This window comes from Crocodylus porosus, unplaced genomic scaffold (genome assembly GCF_001723895.1).
Source record: "Crocodylus porosus isolate Cpor-Errol unplaced genomic scaffold, CroPor_comp1, whole genome shotgun sequence".
Taxonomy (NCBI): Eukaryota; Metazoa; Chordata; order Crocodylia; family Crocodylidae; genus Crocodylus; species Crocodylus porosus.
The window spans coordinates 2,739,256-2,758,986 of record NW_017728945.1 but is presented as its reverse complement, the minus strand read 5'-3'; the positions used below and the strand labels follow the sequence as shown (position 1 = coordinate 2,758,986).

General features: G+C 49.7%; 1 protein-coding gene across 4 annotated transcripts in view; it reads left to right on the top strand.

Annotated features, from left to right (window-relative positions):
- Window positions 1–19,731, top strand: part of KANK3 (KN motif and ankyrin repeat domains 3) — a 43,391-nt gene that overhangs the window by 12,516 nt on the left and 11,144 nt on the right. For 3 of the 4 annotated variants that reach the window (XM_019550632.1, XM_019550633.1, XM_019550630.1), the window contains exons 2-5: window positions 10,198–10,276; window positions 12,019–13,959; window positions 15,072–15,171; window positions 15,399–15,641. In XM_019550632.1, coding sequence (XP_019406177.1) covers window positions 10,240–10,276; window positions 12,019–13,959; window positions 15,072–15,171; window positions 15,399–15,641 — 2,321 coding nt within the window. In that variant the 5' untranslated portion in view covers window positions 10,198–10,239. Of the gene's footprint in view, window positions 1–4,961; window positions 5,044–10,197; window positions 10,277–12,018; window positions 13,960–15,071; window positions 15,172–15,398; window positions 15,642–19,731 lie in introns of those variants that run through there. The other variant, XM_019550631.1, reaches the window with a different exon arrangement.

The window sequence follows — 19,731 nt, the reverse complement described above, 5'->3', positions numbered from 1 at the left end:
GAGCAGCAACCCTCCCTCTTCCATGCAGGAATGAGGATCCCTTCTGGGCATGGAGCGCAGGGGGCCGTACCCTTGCAGAGTACTGGTGACTTTGCCATTCAAAGGAGGAACGTGTTGTGAGGTGTTGCTGTCTGTACAGTGAGAGACCAGCAAGGGCTTTAGTGCCTTGTATGTTTGTAAGAACCTGAAGTAATAGCCAGTCCGCTCCACGATGGATGCACTTGTGCACTTGAGCAGGCTGGTGGAGTCCAGCCCACCTTTAGCTGTGTGCCACACTGATGCTGTTAAGTCTTGCTGGGGTTTTTGCAGAGCTCTTGGGAACGAACTAGTGGTGTAAAGGGCTTCAAGAACTAAAGCATAGCTTGGAAGAGACCTTGGTGCTGTGCAGCCCTAGCAGGCTGCTTAATGTGACTGCCAGTAAACTGTAATCTGCCTTGTGAATGAATGCCTGTAATCTTGCTTGTTTACAAGTCTTCCCTCCTGGGACCATTATGTATCGTTCATTCTCCAGGCAGATGCAGCCTGCAAACAAGGCTTTAACTGAACAGCTCTATGTGAATGTGACTGAATGCTCAAGGAAGTGGCAGGCCCCATTTGGTTGTTGTTTAGTGTCTGTTATTAAGCATGTAATTATAGGGCTTCAGACAGGGCAGTAGATTGCAAGCATGTCTAGGGGAAAATGTTATGCCATCAGTGTGAGTTGGTACAAAGATCCTCTGCTGCCTCTTCCAAGCAGATATGACTCTGAAATGGCCACTGTTCGGAAAAGCAAACCCGCCCCTGATGTTAGCCTCCTGCTTGACAGTTGTGCAGCATATGCCCACTGAAGGCGCCTGAAATATTTTCTGCAGGCAGCTCTCCTGGCTCATGCTTTAGGCATGAGAGATGATAGTTCTGATTAGCAGCAGTAACACCGCTGCCCTGGCCCAGTGTCAAAGGCAGAAGAAAACAGTTAGCACTCCATGTGCACACCATCCATTTGTATCGGTGGATGAGCTGAGGTGTGGGCACTACTATATCGGTGGATGAGCTGAGGTGTGGGCACTACTATATCAGTGGATGAGCTGAGGTGTGGGCACTACTGTACCCAGTTTACATAGTCAGTCCCATTGGATATCAACTTGCATTCACATACTGCAGTGGCTAGGGGCACTTCAGAACTGGGGTCACCAAATAAAGGCCCAGCACTTTGATTAAAGGCAGAATTGCTCTACTCAGCTGTCTCAATACACACCTGTTCTGTGAGCGTTGTAGGAGACTGCCATCTGGTAAGGCTGATGGTGTGGCAAGCCCGTGAACAGTGCACAGAGTTGTCATACGCTAACAGGTTGTGTCATTTTTGTTGCCCTGTGCTTGATCCTTCCTCACCAACACTACTCATTGTTTCAGCCATTTGGTCTGTCCATCTGTAACACTGACCTCCTCGACCCAGGCACATGAATGAGTCTCTAAAGTGGCTGAGGTTTTTTGACGCTACCCGATAAAAATGCTTACTGTTCATAAGAGTAGATACATCTAGCATGGTGGCTTTCAACCTTTTTTCATTTGTGGACCCTCTAAAATATTTCAAATGAAGGTGTGGACCCCTTTGGAAATTTTGAATGGTCCCCTGTGCATTGTAAGCATGGGTATTCACATACTTTTGAACATTATCATCTTTCACAGATCCCTTAGACATAGTCTATGGACCCCCAGGACCAGAGGTTTAGCGCAGACATTAGCCTTGTTCTGCATTACATTAGCCTTCTGCAGAGGACTCTGACCCCACTGCCTCATTCACAGCTCAGAGAATGGGCAGCATTGGCCAGCAGAGCTCAGCGCTGGCTGCACACATACAGAAATGCAGCTGGGAAGGAATGATTGGAACTATATTTATGTTCCTAGTTTCCAAGTGGATGGTGGCACTAGAGTTGTCACTGGAGTGCTGCTGCATGAATGAGTGGAGTGCTCTGGTGTGGGTACTCTGCAGTCAGTACCCTCCCCCCCCCCAGAGGCTCCAGCAGAAATTGTGGCAGTTTAAAGGCAAGTGACAATAAGGAAGACGGTAAGAACAATAAGGAACCTGGAGCGGCTTCCATCTGAAGTAGGACTGCTGAGTGTTGGGGGGGGATTAAGAGGGGCGTAGACAGCAGTGAACAGACCAGAGAAGGTCAGTTCTGTTTGTCATGTAGTATAAGAGTTGGGAGCTATCCAAAGAAACTGCAAGCCAGCAAATTGAAAACTGCTCAAAGGAAATAATTTTCTACACCTCGCCTGTGGCACTCCCTGCCACAAGCAGTCACTGAGCCAGTGGTGTCCAGCTGGAGTCTGAGCTGTGTTATTGGAGAGAAAACGCTGCTCACCCTCTCTCTTTTATTACAGGTTTCCCTTGATTGATGCGGTAGATGCATTCCCAGGGAACAGTGCATAAATTGAGTTTGCACAAAGCAAACCCAGGTTACAATGAAACAGATAGGGATGCATTCCTGAGGTAGCAAGACTGGGAGTAGGGAAGGGGCAGGGAGAGGGGCATGGTGCAGCCCAGTGGCTGCGAGCAGGCGGCATCTGCCGCTCCCCAGGCTGCAGCAGCGGTGGGACCGGCCCCTTCATGATGCTCAGGGGGGGTGGCAGCCCCACTCATGCCACTTCTCCCTACTCACCACAGCCCCTGCTGAAGCGGCCGTGGGAGCAGCCAACACCAGCTGCCTGCAGCCTCTGGGCTGCACCATGCCCTGAACCCCTGGCGCAGTGCAGGCTGGCGGCTGCAAGCAGGCAGTGCCCATCACTCCCAGGGCTGCAGCAGGGGCAGGCAGGAGCCTGCGGCGAGACGAGAGCAGGCTGGGGCCGGCAGCCGCTGCAGGCTTTTCCCAGAGCTTGGCAGCAGCGCTGGGAGGGTAGGTTGCCAGGGGCTACAGTGAATTTTGGGGTGGCAGCAGCCCCCCTCCAATCACTGCAGCCCATCCCGATCACTGGGAAGAGCCCGGTGCTGCCGCCAGCCCCAGCCTGCTCTCATCCGGCTGCAGGCTGCTGCCTGCCCCTGCTGCAGCACTGGGAGTGCTGGCCTGCACCGTGTGGGAGGTTCAGGGCACAGTACCTCTGGGAAAGCAAAGCCCCGGGGGGTTCAGGGCACGGTGCAGTGCAGCAGCTGCAAGCTACTGGCATCAGCCACTCCCAGAGCAGCTGCAGCAGCCCCGCAGCTCTTCCTCCTCCCCTCACCTCCTCTGCCTCCCAAACTCACAGACTTTCTCCCCCCCTCCCAAACTCACAGACTTACCTGGTTGGGGGAGCGAATTCGCATAAATCGAACCCGCATAAATCGAGGGAAACCTGTGTTGTTATTATTTCAAATGAGTTGCAGAGTATTATGAGAGCAGATGTCCCCTGTCAGTTGTATAGATCTTTAAGAACATCTGCCTGCCATGTCGTCAGTACTGTAGCCTGCAGGAGGATTTCTAAGTGTTTTCTCCAGTTCCTTTTTAATGCCCCTTCCCTATTCCCTGCAGACAGTTCCTAGCCTCCTGCCTCTCCCTGTTAGGATGCTGTAGGTATATGGAGACTGATGCAGCGGCCGTTGTGCTGCATTGCTACATCACACCCATTTCTTTCTGGCAAAAGGCTGAAACTAGAAACCCAAGATGAACAGTCCCAAACTTTGGGAAATCCATACCCAGATATGAATTTCACACTAAACTCCACATCCAGCTCCAGTGAATTTTGAAGGTATCAAAATCCAGGTACAGGACTATGACTCCTGCTTATTTCATGCAGTGCCTGGGAATAGGCAGGGAAATGACCCAGTGGAAAGCTGGCTGCGAAACTATGTTGGAGGTATTTATGTTGTACTGGGGTGTTTGGTATTCTGTGAGAGACAACTTGTCCTACTCTAAAAAGAGGTCTGAGGCACAAAGTTCACCCCTGTTGTAAGTGGCTGAGCCGCTTGATATGATTGATCACATCAGATAAGAGTTGTTTTGGAGCCCGAGCTTATCACAAGCCCTTTAGACCTGCAGTGCTGGCAGCTTGGACCTGGCACTGGTTCTGGGAATTGCAGACTCCCTTCCCTTTTTACTTCCCAAACTGGGAATGTGTTTGTTTAAGCTATTTCCCATAAAAGTAAGTATCATTGTTTCTGCAGTGCCGGTGCAAGAGGCCAGCAGATGCAGGCAGATGTTCCAGCAGGTCAGATGTGAACAATTGCATCTGCTCCCCAGCTAATGCAGTCATGTCTTGGAAAACTTCCATGAATAGATTTTTCCCCCCCTTGTTTCATGGTATTCTCAGACTCATTCCTGAAAGGTCTGCTGAGTTTTGCTATGCTTGCTGTCTGCCCTTCTGCTCCCCCTACCCTTTACCTGCATACGCTCTATGGCCCTGCTGTTTGGTAAGGAGGAAGGGCCTCCGCCGCTGATTGTGCTCCATAGGATTGACTTCTACTTGCTCTAAGCTCTGAACATAAGGGATGATGACTGGTGTCTTTGGGAAACTGCAACCAGACAAACCCCATAGAGGGCTGGGAAAATCAGCTCAGGATCAGCAGAGCCTCCAGCACATGTTCCCTCTGCCCACAGAGAAAGATTAGTCTCATATGACCGGCAGTCCACTTCCTTGAAAATCGGCGCTGTAATGCTTATGCTGGAAGGCAACCCTGGGGGGTGTTCGCTTTGCAGATAACCTGGATATGGCAAGCCTTTGCGTGCAGTCTTGCAAAGCCATTGTGCAGCAGCCCCTCTGCTCGGGGAGGAATGGTCAGCAGGAGGGGATGGCATGGCAGGCAGGTCTGCTCCTCTCCCTCCCTGCCCTGGGGAGACACTTAACTCACTTGGCCAGTCCTCACATCCACCCCTGCCCCCCGCCCTGCAGCTGCCTGACAACAGGCCAGGAGGCTCCTGTGAGCTGCCCCAGCCCTGGCCCCAGGATTTCATTTCTGAGATTCTTCTAAGCACGGCTTGACACAATGCAAAGCGCTGACCTGCTGCAGCCTGCCTTCCCAGGGAGCAGTCCTTGGGTAGCGCTGGTGGCCACAAGCACTCGCAGTAGATGAAATGCCGCACAGTCAGACATCACGTGAGTCATATTTACCACCGGGATATTAAACAGGATGTGTTTGCATGGTCATAAGAACAAGAGCTCAGAACCAGACTGAAAGAGGAGAGACCAATGGGGCCAATGTACAGTCCCTGCTGAGTGCTCGGGAGGTCTGTCCTGGCACAGCAGCCTTGCGTGGGGATTGTCACTTAAGCAGGCTGGTCATGAGATAGCCTCACACTCCCGCGGGGAGCTGGATGCCATCCTTTTGATGATAGTGGAGTTTTAGAGGGAGTGGGGGAAACTGAGGGCAAGTTTTCAAAAGAAAAAATTGGCATTTTAAAATAATGCCTGAGTTTACAAAATCATATATATAGAGAGAGAGATACATACATACATCTCTGACTTAGTCTGTAAGGGGTACACGTACCCTGCCTTCTGCCTGACTCCAGATGCTCGTTTACAAACTGTTTTACTGTTTTGAAAGAGTTAAATAATGGAAAACCAGTACTGAGCAAAACATTTTGTTGTGGATTAAATGAACTATTTTGTGTTGACGTGAAACATGGTTTTTTTCATTTCATCAAAACATTTAAGAACATAATTTTTAGTTCAACCAAAACCTGATTTTTTCCCTTCCCTGATTTTTTTTTTCCAGTTCAGCCATTGAAGAGAAAACTCTTTATTCTTCCAGCTCTGTTAAGATTGTTATGGTCTCAGGTAACTATTAGCAGGGCATCATTCAGGCAGATCGCTAGGCTTTATCTTGCTATTTACAGCTGTCTCTGGGTTTAGCTACTCTTCCCATGTCATTCTTGCCCTGTGAGAATGGTCCTGATTACTCTAGAGACAAGGATTTTTATTTATTGGTGGGGGAAGGTAATATCTTTTATCACCCCTGCCCTCTCCCCCGCCAATATCTGTGCCTCTGGCATATTTTCTGGACCATCATAGCTACAACATTATTCTGCTAGATGAGGAAGGAGGTTGACCAAGTTATCTCAAGTCTTTCCGGGGCACTTCCTAACAGGCTGTCATAGGATTAAAGGAAGAACTGGGCTTGTTCACCTCTGCACCCCTCTGTGAGCCATTTGCTTTTCTATTTCTCCTTTCTCCCTCTCCTTGTGCTTTCCTGTCCTTGTCATGTTGGTGCCCGGCTAGAGAAGAGATAAGAAAATACTTGGTCCTCTTACAGCCCGAGCTTGTCAGACGCCTGACTTGACACCTTTTACATCACTGATGTCTGTCCCCTCCCCTTTCCAATGCAGTCCTCTGGTAGGGATGAGACTATGCCTTATCCCTGGCACCTCGCACGCTATCAGTGAAGTGAGCAGGAGTAACACGTGCTCTCTCTGCCTCTCTGCTCCTAGTATGGAATTACTCTGTCTGCAAGGAGCTAATTTTAGCGGGCATGATTCATACAACAGTGGTTGAGCGGAGAGCTGCATGTGATCAGTCCTCTGGTTAGAGAGATAACCAGGAACTGCTGAGTGTGTCGAGACTCGGACCAGGTAATGGAAAGCACCGAGCACCGCCATAGCACGTGGGGGGAAGCTCCTTGCCGCTTTCTGAGACTTGCCCCCCTCCATTTATGTTTTGCACATTGAGCATGTCAGGAATTCAGGAAATCTCACCTCTCTTTATCTTATTGCAACTAAGAGCCAACTGTTGCCATGGCGTATGCCAAGCCACCTTTGGAAAGAAATTAAAAGTGAATGCACTGGGAACTTAGATCTCCCTTGGTTCCTCCCAGGGCAGTGCCTTCCCCATTGGGCAGAGTTACACTCCCAGTTGCATGCTCTCATTCTGGCCTCATCACCATTGGCTGCCAAGCAAGCGAGATTTAACAACTGGGATGAATCTAGATAAGACTTGGTTGAAGGAGGATCTAGAGCCCAGATCTCCCATGCTCCGAGGAAGTGCCGAACCACTCCAGGGGTGGCCAGCCTTGGCTCTGGAGCCATATGTGGCTCTTCAGAAGTTAATATCTTTGAATCTTTGCACCGTGTGGCACCAGCGCACGGTGACCAGCTTCCATAGCCAACACGTCACGTCAGGTGCTTGTGCAAAGATTCAAGGAGACTTGTATTGACTTCTGAAGAGCCGCACGCAGCTCAGGAGCCGCAGGTTGGCCACCCCTGCACTAGCCTATTGAACGAAAAGGCGTTTGGGCCCTTCTCTTCCTTTTTGAGGTCTCCCGCAGAGTGAGCTGCATCACTATAGGGTTGGAGCATCAAAAGTATGGCCTGCAGGCTGGATCTGGCCCATGGAGCTGTTTTAATTGGCCTGCAGGGCTGGTAGAGGAGCCAGGAATGTGGAGGCAGGGCCCACCACCAAATCCCCAGCGATGGAGGCCTGTTTTGAGGCAGGGGAAGGGGGGCGAGTGGCAGCTGGGTTAACCCCCACTGCTTGCCCTGCCACCAGGTCCAGACCAGCCCAGCTGGGTGAGGGCTTCTCATTGAAAGAATAAGATAGAGCTACATACTTTCCTGGGTGGATTAAAATCAGTGAAGGCTGCCCATTGTCAGAAGAGGAGAGAGAGCGAGCTCTGCAGGGAGGATTAGGAAAGAAACATGTTTAGTCAGGGGTGGATTTGGATCAGACTCCCAAGGAGACGTGAAACTTTCACTTGAGCTGCAGGCAAGATGTCAAGGCAGAGGGGAATCCAGGCCTCAGTGGCCAGGCCTTGTGTTTCTGGAAGAAAGTTAGAAAACGTGCCTCTAATAATTCAAGAATCAAGAGAACAAAAAGGCTGCAATTGCGATGTTTTACAATCTCCAGATTTCAAAGCAAAATCCTGATTTTGGGGAGGGGCTTGTAACTTGAATGATTTAGAGCTGGCATTTATAACGCTTGCCTCTAAATTGAGATGAGGCCAAAAAGCATTCAGATGTTTCAGAGAAGGCTTAAAAACTTGCCATAAATGTACAAACAGCTTGATTGTAAAAGCTCGTTCCTGCCGGGGAAGCTAGCCTGCAGCTGGAACTACCGGGTTTAGATCAACACCTTCCTAGGAAGAGCCGTGAGCTCACTTCAGGGTCTGAGCCATATCCCCAACTACCCTCCTGATGGACAATCCCAGGCCCTGCTTACGTGCAAACGCCTCTGCTGCAGGTCTTGTTAATTATGACAGCGTGGTTCAGTGGTTCACGTGCTAGCTGAGAATCAAAAGGCTGGTCTCTGTTCACAGCTGTGCTGTTGTATAATCTGAGACAAGTTGCTTCTCTGCCTCGGTTTCCCCACACGTGAAAGGATTATACTTTCCTGCACTGAAAAACACTTTAGAAGCTACAAATGAAAAAGAGGGAGATATTGCCAGGAACTGCCCTTGCCCCAGTGTAATTAGCTTCTGTCCATGCTGCAGATAACATCTGGAGGTGTCTGGCTGGAGCTCTTCTTTTTTTTTCCATGTTACATTTTCCTTTCCAAGTTTTATGTGAGGTCTCCTCATTGCCACTGGTGAAAGGACTTAGCTGCTAGGTAAAATAACATGCAGAACTGTCACAGACCTCCATTATGTTGAGGGTTTGGGGGAATGTCATGCATATTTTCTTGAGTTTGTTTTACTGACTAGCATGTGTCATCTGTACATACAGATGGTGTCAAGCTGTACTTATCATTATATCTGTATGAATTATGGTATTTGGTGTGGATGTACTTTTTATGTTTCCTATTTTGGTCAAAACAATTTAGTAGGACAGTGATTTAATTTAGACATTCCTTGGCTAATTAGCATCTGACATGGGTATGCTTAACAGCTAATCAAATAGACCTTTGTGGAAGGGGCCTGGGGCATTTGAGTCCTGTGGTTCCAGACAATGACCAACTTAAATTTTAAAAGGAGCGGCCTGTAGTGAGACTACCACGTGGCTTTTTGGTCTATTCAGGGAAAGACATGTCTCGCAGTGGGGAAATTAAGTGAGAGGTAGTATCTTTAGGATATTGGACTGGTAACTTTTTAGGTCTAAAAGGATACAAGCATTCTCCTGATCATATTTGGAGCAGGAACATCTTCTGGTCTGGTAAGCACATACACACTTGGGGGGCAGGAAGTTATATATATGGTAGTCCCCGAGAATCCAATGGCTAATGCGTGCAAATGTATAAATAAGGAACCATACTTAAACCTTGCCACGAGAGCAGAAGTTTGTCTTTTTTCCCAGATATAGGGAATGCCTTTAGACCCTGAGCCAGTGGGCTGGGTGGCACGGGCTGACAGGAGAAGTCACAGGAAGCCCTGATGGGAAGGATGGAGGCAGGAGCTGCTTTCTAACTTGTTGAGCTGAGTAGGAACTGCATTTGTGTGGTTTTTAGATGCAGGATAGGATCAGATTATTGTTCTGATATTTTCTTTCATGTGCTTATTCTTATATCTCTGTATCTCAACGTATGGTTACAGATTTATGTTTGCTCTTGTTTTTATAATAAATCTTGTTGTTATCTTTTATAACTTACTGCTGTCAGTGGTAAGGGGGATTTCCGAGCATTTGACCATATAGGCTGGCCTCTTCCAAAGAAAGGGGAATCTGTCATTTCTGAGCACGTGACTGGACACGGGTGCGATTCTTCTAGCTGACAGACTCCCCTCTGCTAAGAGCTGGCAAGACCTAGGTGAGGAGGAGAAAGCTGAGACACCACAGGGCAGGGAGATGACCTTTGGAGTGTTTCAGTCTGCTCTCAGGGGCCAAGCTGCAGACAGCAGAGGGGTTTGGGGCTGAAGGGCACCCCTGAAGATGTAAAACCCCGCTGGCAATGTGTCTCAAAGGTGCACTTAGCCACATCCAGGATGGGGGAGTGTTGTGCTGGCTTTGAGGCATGCCGAGAGCAGAAGCCAGTGCAAACACTGCCGAATCTAGGTAGGGTGAGGGAGACAAAGGGGGCCGTATGTAATCGTTCTAGCTCCTGGCAGCTGCTTTGGGTGCTCCATTGGGCCCACTTTGCAGTAGGACAAAATCTTGTGTCTGAGTACAGACAGCTCAAAGGGAGGAGGATTTTACCCGATAGGGGTATGTCATATTCCTGGCTAAAGTATTCTCCTTGGAACTGGGGTTTTCCTTTATTGTTTGGGTGCAAAGCCTGGAGGATGCATGGTTGTTGATAGGTGGGACTCCCTCCAGGCTGTGCTGTGTGCATTTATGGGGGCAGGTCCATATATGTGGAGGCAATTCACTCTACAATAACCTGTCTCTTCAGATTCACAGTCTGCTGGTCTATGGCTTTGTGATCCCCTAGAAGATGGCACAGCCTGCACACCTGAACCAGAACCTGCCAGGTAAGGAGATGCAGGCAGTTCCTAACAGAAAACACAAAATGCTCAGATAATGCCAGGCCAGCAGTGCCCTAAGGAGATTGTGGGGTGGCAGTCAGCTACTGCGACCCATGTAAATAGTACAGACTGCAGCCCCCTCTGAGTGGTGAGCATTTGCAGAGCCTCAGGCTGACCCACCTGTGGCTGTCACTAGAGCTGAGCAAAATTCAGAATTTCCATCTGTTTCAGCATTTGGTTCATCGGAGCAAAAAAAATAATGTGAACTTTTTCTCAGAATGGAAATCCTGAAAACTTTTACTAATAAATGTCAATACATCTAACACTAATAAATGTCAATACATCTTGGGGATTGCAGTTCAGGAGCCTGATGCCCCCTATGGACCAGTCTGTGCTTACCAGGAGGCATTACAAAGATTTGCATGACGGGAAATGTAGTCCTCCAGGAAGCTTGACTCAGAGCAAAGAATGGGGAATCAAACTGCAGTTGCCCTCCCAACCCTGCCCCCACTCTCCTCTGGCAAACCTCCCCGCCCCCCAAACAGTGCACAAATGGGGAAGAAAATTTAGTTTAACATTTCATTTAGAATCGGGTCAATAAGCCACTTCTGGTCAGTTCAACAGAACAGTGATCCAGTTTGGGCCACACTAATGCTAAACAAGTGTTTAATTTTTTTGCAAATAGAAAATCAAAAATGTTCAACAAAACAGAGGATTTTTTTTCCCCTTCGGAAATTGCAGTATTGCAGAAACTTCGTTTTCTGTCAGAAAATCATTTCGGACAGCAAGTTCCTAAGTAGCCCTGGGCATCACCCAGGGTTTGAATTACACTTCAACTCTTGGGGAGCCTGCAAAAAAAATTGGCCGGGGTTGGGGATGTGTGTATGGGTCCCCTGCCAGTACTGTGGAGCTGGAGCCAGTGGCAGTGACAGCCGGAAGGAGCTGCCACCACCACCTGGGCTGTTTAGAAAGACATGGGGTGGGCCAGGGACTGTGTGCAGTGACATATGTCTATTGGGGGGGTGGGGCTGGCACAGGCAGGGTGAAGAGGTCCTGACTAGCTCAAGAGGGGTTTTCATCTCTTATGGGGGTCTCAGCCCCCCCAAGCTCCCCAGCAATTTGAACCTTGATTGCACCTGACAAATTTTGTCTCCCGATTCTGGATGAAGGATTGTGCTGCTCCGGTGGGTAAGACCCCTAGACCAGGTGGCTACGAGTATAGGGTAGTGCAGCAAAGACAGAGCTCTTACTTCCCCAAGTAGGGAAAGGGGAACTGTGGTGCCCACCTCCTTGCTCCTCATATTTAAACCCCTGAGTTAGGCCACATCATTGTATTCAGGCATCTACCTTTTCTGCAGTCAATGGAATCCTTTCCACTGTGATGTGTCCAGGCCCTTTTTATCACCATATCATAGCTCTGTCTGCAGTGATGGTAAATGCATTTTTATCATCTCCTTAAAAATGTTAATGAATCCTCATTTTCAAATTTGGGTTTTAAACTCACCTGGTATCACAGAGACGGACTCATGCTTTACAAGGGGCTCCAAGCAATACATGGAGGCTAGATCCCTGCTTCCTGTCTGCAGCAAGGCAAGGGAGTACCAGGGCCTTTCCTTCCACTTACTTAATTGGTCTGGCATCAAGCCCATACCCTGCAACAAACAGCAGGAGCTGAGCAAGCGTCCGAGATGAGTTTGCTGTACTCTTTACTGCCTTGACTCTGTACTTCTCTTTGGCTTTCCTTACAGACTTGGGTGGCCCTTTCCTGTATAGAGATCAGGATGATGGAGAGAAGAGCTCCTATTCTGTGGAAACGGCATATGGCTTCACATTAGATCTAGATTTTCTGAAATATGTAGATGACATTCAGAGTGGGCAAACTCTGAAGAAGTTGCATCGGAAAGCGAAAGGGCCCAAGCATCAGCTCAGCTGCCTCAGAAGTCCCGGAAGCCATGCTAGTGGATGGACCTCTACTGAATCACTGGCATCCACAGCCAGCGAGGATGGAAGGACCACCCTCTTGTTATCTCCACATGCTAGGACACAGTCCAACTCCTCAGAAACAAGAGAAGCCCTGAGCAAACAACTTTCCAACCCAATGTCTCCCACTTCTGTTATAAACCTCCTCCCACCTCCCTCCCCCAAATCTCTATTGAGAAATCCCCGTGTGGAAAAAACCTTGCTAGAGACAAGTAGGAGACTAGAGCAAGAGCAGCTGAATTTGCTGAGTAGTGGGAATGCACAAATACCCAAGCCACCCAGCAGCCCCTCCAAGACAAGCAACTCCATCTCCAGTGCTGCCTCAGTTACCCAGAGCCGCTCATGCTCCTCTGTGCCTTCAAATGGAAATGGGGACAGCCAAGCCATACTTAGTCCATCGCTTATAGGTTCCATGAAAATGAGCCCTTTTAGTTCAGGGTGGACTACACCAGCTACCAATCTCAGTGCCACACATCTGCAGCATGTGCGGGAGCAGATGGCTGCTGCCCTCAAGCAGCTGAAGGAGCTGGAGGAACAAGTCAAGACCATCCCAGTCCTAGAGATGAAGATCTCTAAACTGAAGCAGGAGAAGGAGAAGCTGCTGGCGGGTTTACAGGAGAAAGCTTCGCCTGAAACAAGTGAGACTTCTGCTTTTACCTTCCCTCCCCAATCTCCCACTGCAAGCGAGGAGCAGCCCCCAGCGAGCCAGGAAACACAGGGAGAGCTGGAAGGTGAGGCTGAACTGGGCAAAGCTCGAGCAAGTAAAATTACGGAGCTGAGGAAACTCACCGAGAAGCTGTCCACTTCAGAGCGTAATGTGAGAGCTGGCAGAACGGGGACTCGCCCTGCCAGACCTAGTGACAGAGCGTGCAAGTCCGTAGGCGTGGGTGAGGAAATGGACATGAACGACGTCGTGTTCTACTACCGATCGCAGCAGCCGTGCCGAGAGGTAGCAGTCGGCCAGGAGACCGCGACCAGGGATGCTGCAGTGTGGGTCATGGAGTCCTTGTTAGGGCTTTCTACTGAATCAGAGAAGGAAATTGAGCTGCTGCAGCACACCGTTAGCCACCAGAAGGAGGTAATCAACATGATGGAAGGACATTTAAAGGAAGCAACTAAGGAGCTGGAGGAGTTGAGGGTAGAGGTTTGTTCCAGAAGGCCAGGAAAGTTGATAGATAAGGAAATAATGGCCAAGCCTCAACTGGCAGAAGCATGTGTAGAGGCAGTAGTGCCAATGCAGAACCAGGCAGTGGGCAGTCCCCTGGAAATGATAGATGAGGGAGTCGATTGCTCGCCTCGCATGTTGTGCATTGGAATCAACTATGATTTGAAAGGTAAAGAAGTTGCTGTAGGTCCAGATTCAGCACTTACCTGTGAAGAGAAAGCCACTCAAGCCAATTTAGAGGCGGGGATCACTGTGCCGCGTGTTGCAGCAGTGGCAGAGGCAGGTCTACAGGCAGCTGCTGGCGAGTCTACACAAAGACAGAAAGATGCAGGAGAAGCTGGAAACCAGGTAAATTTCACTGAGCCTGGAGCTGCTGGTGGCAGTAAAGCAGCTGGGGCCCCAGGAGAAAAAGGGCCATCAGAAAAGAAACAAAGTCCGTGTTTGAGCCTCAAGGACTCCAAGACGGGGATGCAGGAATGTGTCCCCACGGCCCGGGCAACGACTTGGGAGAATGACAGCAGAGCTCCTCTGAGTACTGGCACTGGTAAGTCCCTTTCCATGAACATCTGAGCCAAAGACAGAACTCAGTCCCTGAGAGAACAACTTCATTGACATCTTTTTCCTCCTGTTAATTTGCAAGAAATCCTGAAACTGGGGTGTTAGCCAGTCTGAACCACAGCACAGCCCCAAGCAGTCCAATGCTCGAGTCTCCTCTCCCATCCAACAGGTGACACCCGTGCTGCTGTGTTAACTTCAGTGTTGCTGTTCACCATTGGTTGGGGGGAGACTCGAGAGCCCTACTGCCAAGCGGAGAGGAAGCTGCATCAGTCAGGCATGGAGAGGGATGACATCAGACACGGCTTAGTGACCGCTTTCCAGTTTATGCTCTCGCATGGGAAAAACAAATGAGGGGGAGTTTTGTCGGAGTGGATGAGGCTCTGTGCTGCAGGAGTGAGAGGGCAGGGCTTGATGCTGCATGAAGGGTGGAGGCAACTGAGTCGGGAGGGCAGGACTGCGTGTTGCTGGGGTTCAGAGACAGGGATTTCAAGCAGTGTGTATGTGAGGACAAGGACGGTGCGTCGTCTTTAGCACCTCCCACTCGAGCAAGCAGCTAGTCAGAATTGGAGCTCAAGGCACGTGGGTTTGTTACTGTCCCTGCCCCACTCTGGACTGTGTCTCTGAGAGTTAGTCGCCTGAAACATGGGATGTCCCCAGGGAATAGAGGTGAACAGAGCAGCCAGCTTTCTGCTACAATGGGTTTGTGCTCTAAGTGTGATGACTGCAGAAGTCTGGATGGCTACAAACCCTGGGCATTCAGGGCTGGACTTACAGGAGCATCTCAGAGCTCAGCAATTGCATGATGAGCCTAAAGGCTCTGGAGAGGAAGCCATCCTGGCTCAAGTTAGCATGCCTCTGGCAAGCTGCCACAGCCCACTGCCACCTGCTTCCTCCTATCTTCATTACCATGCCTGTGTGTCCGGGGCCAGCAACCCTGCTCCATTTCAGTCCTGCTGGCAAAGTCAGCCTCCCCTCCAATAGACAGTGTGTGTCTGCAGTTGGATGTCTGCAAGACTTCGGTCCTATCTCCCACCCTGTCTTTCTGTGCTGGGGTGGGACTTTCTGCCATGTGACCTTCCCTTCTCTGTTTCTTCACAGGATCCCTGAAGTCCATCATGAAGAAGCGAGATGGGCTACCAAAGAACGAGGCTGAGGGTGGCAGGAAGAGCCTACAGTTTGTGGGGGTGCTGAACGGGGAGTATGTACCCTTCCCACCTCTTGCTGGGGCAAAAGATTCAACCCTATGTTTCTGTAAACCCTGAAGACCGCCCTTTGTAAAATGCAGCAGCGGGGCAGAAAGACATTGCTTTCTCATGCATGCGGGGGGCAGAGGGCAGTATTGTTCCAGATCTCATTCAGTGCAACACGGTTGCCTCGGGAGTGTTGTGTTGGCAGAACCCTAATCTGCTCTCTCTCACACGGCAGGTATGAGAGTACGTCCAGCGAGGAGGAGGACGGAGACAGCTCTTCTGAGAAGATTTCACCCAACAGCTCTGACAGCGATGCTGAGGGTGGCATTGACTCCTCAGATGAGGATGTGAATGTGGGCGAGAATGAGAGCGACTTGGAGAATCCTGAAGTAGACACAGAACAGAGAAAGAGCGAAGAGCGGCATGAGCGCAGGGAAGAGCAAATACCAGCCCCAGAACCCCCAGAGGTGAAGGAGAAGTAAGTGCAGGGAGGGTCCCCTCAGGGCTCAATTTCTGCTTGGCACCCACCACAACCAGGCTTGGCCAAAAGGTACATTTATCTCAGAGCCCTGCGCACCTTTGCTGTCAAAGTCCCTTGGACCTGGTAGAGAGTGAAGCAAGTAGACTCTCATTTAGACCTATTCCACAGAAGCGTTCAGAGCCAGGAGCAATAGCAAGTGCTGGGTGTGTTGCCCACTGCCTCTGACGTGCCAGGGAAACCTCAGCTGCAGACTGGCTTGAGCTGATTGAAAAGCTTAACTTCACTTCTTCAGAAAATTTCAAAAAGAAATGTAACCTTTTCACAGAAAATTACTCCCCGTTGTCCAGAATGAAAAAGCAGCGGAGCCACGAGGTTCTAACTGTAATTGTTTGCATCTGAAATTGTGCCAAAGTTTGACAGTTTTGGTAAAACATTTCAACCTTGTCTTTCAGCAGGAGAAAAAGGTCACTTAGGAAAATTGTGACTAGCTCTAATCTGAGCTTAAATGACAGGTGCAAGTCAGACATGTAGAGCATCTTGTACCTGAGGCAAGCCAGCATTTCCCAACAAGAGGCTGCCAGCAGAGGCTGTTGGAGCCATTTCTAATACAGTCACTCAATCTAGAGTTGCTAAAAGAGTTTCATTTTATTCCCATTATGACCTTCCCCTGGGGGTGTTGGCAACCACCCTGCTGGGATGGTTGGTAGATGAACCTTTTAGGTAATTTGAGCAAAATCCTGAGCAATTCCCATGCCCTGGGGTAGGCCCAGGCCCACCTAGCTCCCTTGGAAAGGATTCTGTCTGCAGGGCACTCTGAGAAGTGCATCCATAAAAGCTGTGGAAGTTTGATAGCTGTGCAGAGGCACTTTGCTGTGAGGACTCTGTGCTCACTGTGTCCCCAGACAGGTGCTGAGGTCAAAGGTACCACATCCAAGGGGGAAACCAGAAGCAGAATCCGAGTCGCAGGGTACGTCAGGGTTTTGGAGCCAGGGACCAAGTTGCCAAAGCCAAGTGGAGTTCCCAAAAGCTAGAATCCAGCTGCAGGGCAGAGCTGAGCAGCGTCAGAAGCCAGAAAACCAGGGAGCACAGGATCCAAGGACACTTGCCACAGCTGACCTTCAGGCAGAACTGTTAGTTGGCCTCCAGTTTGCTGCCAGAGGTGGACTTAGATGAGGAGACTGCTCTCCCCACCAGCCCATTAAGAAGACCTAACAATGGCTAGCTGGTTCATCAGCTGGGGCGGAGCTGCCAGACAGAGCTTCTGGCATGTTTGGAGAACTGGGTAGTTAGTCTAAGCTGGGCTGTCTGTTAGGATGTCTGACAGACCCACTTGCTGGATGGCCAGAACTCCCCTTTCTGTATCCCCTGCATAATCTTATGCCATCTCCTTTAATCTTTCATAACTAAGCCAGTTGTGGAGCTCTGCTTCTTTCTCCTACTGCTGAGCATCATCATCTTGTCATCTCCAATTTCCACCTGCTTTAGGCTACAAATGTCTACTCGTCATCTCTCAACAATCTGGTGAGCTTCTAACGCCTGCTCTTTACAGAGTACTCCAAGCATAGCTACTCCTAGCACATCCATGACCAATGCTTTTCCAACCTCTGGCTCATCTCCAAAGACAGATTTCACAACTTCTCTAGGCAGTCTATTCTACTGCCTCACTGTTCTAGATGCAAAGAAGTCTTTCCTCATATTCAGTCCAAACCTACTTGGCGACAGCTTCGGGCCATTAGTCCTGCTCTTTGCAGCAGTGGAAAAAAGATATTCTCCCTCTTCTTTCAGATATTTGAAGACTGTGATCACATCCCCTCTTACTTGCCTTTTCAACAAGTTAGACATCCCTATTTCTTTCAACCTCTCCTTGTATGACTTGCCTTCCAAGTCCTTTATCATTATTGTTGCCTACCACTGGAGCCTCCCTAACTTCTCCAAGTCCTTTTTAAAATGTAGAGCCCAAAACTGCCCATGATAATCTACATGAGGCCTAACCAGTGTCAAGTAAAGGGGTACTATCACCTCCCGTGTCTTGTACCTAGTGCTCATATAGGTGGAGCCCAAAACCATATTTGCCTTCTGAGTAGCATCAAACTGCAGAATCATACTGAGTCTGTGATCCACCAAAAATTCTAGATCCTTTTCATGGTGCTGCCATTGAGCCAGGTGTCTCCCATTTTATATTTGTGGTTTTGATTATTCTTCCTGAGGTGTAACACCTTGCATTTGTCACCCTTGAATTTCATCCTGTTGGCTCTAGCCCAGCTCTCCAGTTTAACAAGATCCTTCTGAATTGGGCTCCTGTCCTCCAGCTTGTTCTCAGCTCTTCCCAGTTTTTTGTGTCATCTGCAGATAAACACACTGAACAGAACCCTATGGGTCTCCACCAAGATGAGCCAGTAGTAACAGCTTGGAGCCTGCTGAGAAAACACCACCTTAGCAGGATGGCTGCAGCTCCGGAAGGTCAACATGGAGAGTAACACCTAAAGTAGTTCAGAGGTTGGGGAGGAATTAAGGGGAAGAGGAGGTTTCTAGGGTCCCAGGGAGGGGTCTGGAACCCAGATTGGGCTGAGAGTGTGAGTAAGGGTCCGGGAGCCCCAGTGGAAGGGCTAAGTGCAAGAGAACGTTGATGAGGATGCCATCTGCGAGGCATGGGACGTGGTGTAGGGATGGAATGGAGCTATGCGATTTGCCCATAAAGCAGGGACCACAGACACCTGGTGATTATTTGAGGGAGCAACTTAGGAAGCCCTGGAGCAGCCTCCTTTCTGTAAAAGTAAAAAGACATCAAGGCATGGTGCCTGGTGGGTGACTGAAGGGGTGATTGCCCAAAAAGTGAGGGCTGAAGGGATTCCAGGGGCTTCAGAGAATCATAGAAAGTTAGGGTTGGAAGCAACCTCAGGAGGTCACATCTAGTCAAAACCCCTGCTCAAAGCAGGACCAGCCCCAGCTAGATCATCCCAGCCAAAGCTTTGTCTAGCCAGGTTTTGAAAACCTCCAAGGATGGAGCTTCCACCACCTCTCTGGGTAACCTTTCAAGTATTTTACTGCCCTCCTAGTGAGAAAATTCTTCCTAGTCTCTAACCTAAACTTCCCTTGCTGCAACTTGAGACCCTTGCTCCTTGTTCTGTCATCTGCCACCAATGAGAACAGTTCAGCTCCAGCCTCTTTGGAACTCCCCTTCAGGTAGCTGAAGGCTTCTATTAAGTGCCCTCTCAGTCTCCTCTTCTCTAAACTAAATAAGCCCTGTTCCCTTAATGTTTTCTGGAAAAACATCTGGCCTGCTGTTGTGAATCGTTTCCAAGGCTTTGCTGCTGATGAATTTATCAGTGATGCAAGACATGAGATCGTCGAGATGGCTAAGAGGGTAGGCTTTGAGCAGGTCAGCGAGGAAAACATGGCTGAGCTGCTCGATTCCCGTAGGGAGGAACTCTCAAACAAGGATCTTCTTGAGCTGGATAAGAAGCACCATGAAGAGGAAGAGCCCATGGAAGAATATGAAAGGCCCTCCCCCCGAGTTCTCACGATGGAAGGCACGGCTGGTGCGTTCAAACTTTTGGATGGTTACCTAGCCTTCTTTGACGAAAACTATCCCAATTGTGAAAGAAATGCTAAGGTTGCCAGGCTGATGAAGGAAGCCAATGCCTGCTACACAGAGCTTTACAGGGAGAAGTGGCGCTGCTCAGTGCAGTCTTCCTTGGACAAGTTCTTCAGGAAGCGGGACAGCACTATCTCGACTCAATCAACCGACTCTCAGCCCTCCACTTCTGGGGGAGGGATATATCCACCATCTTTTGATGTGTTCAGCCTTGATGAAGACTCAGCTCGCCTCCTTCTTTGGGGCCTCAACACTGCACCCCTTTTCCAGGGGTAGCTACTCTGCCCTGCTCACTGGGGCCCACACTGTGCCCCTATGCTGGGGCCTCAGGGTATTACACCCCCATGGGCTCAAGTGCCTTTCCATAGGCATACCTGGCCCCATTACTACCAGGGTCTAACCTCCCCACAGGCTCAGGTGCCTCTCCCATAGGCGTGCCTGGCCCCACTATCCTCTGGCAGCTTACACCCCCCTGGGTTCAGGTGCCTGTGC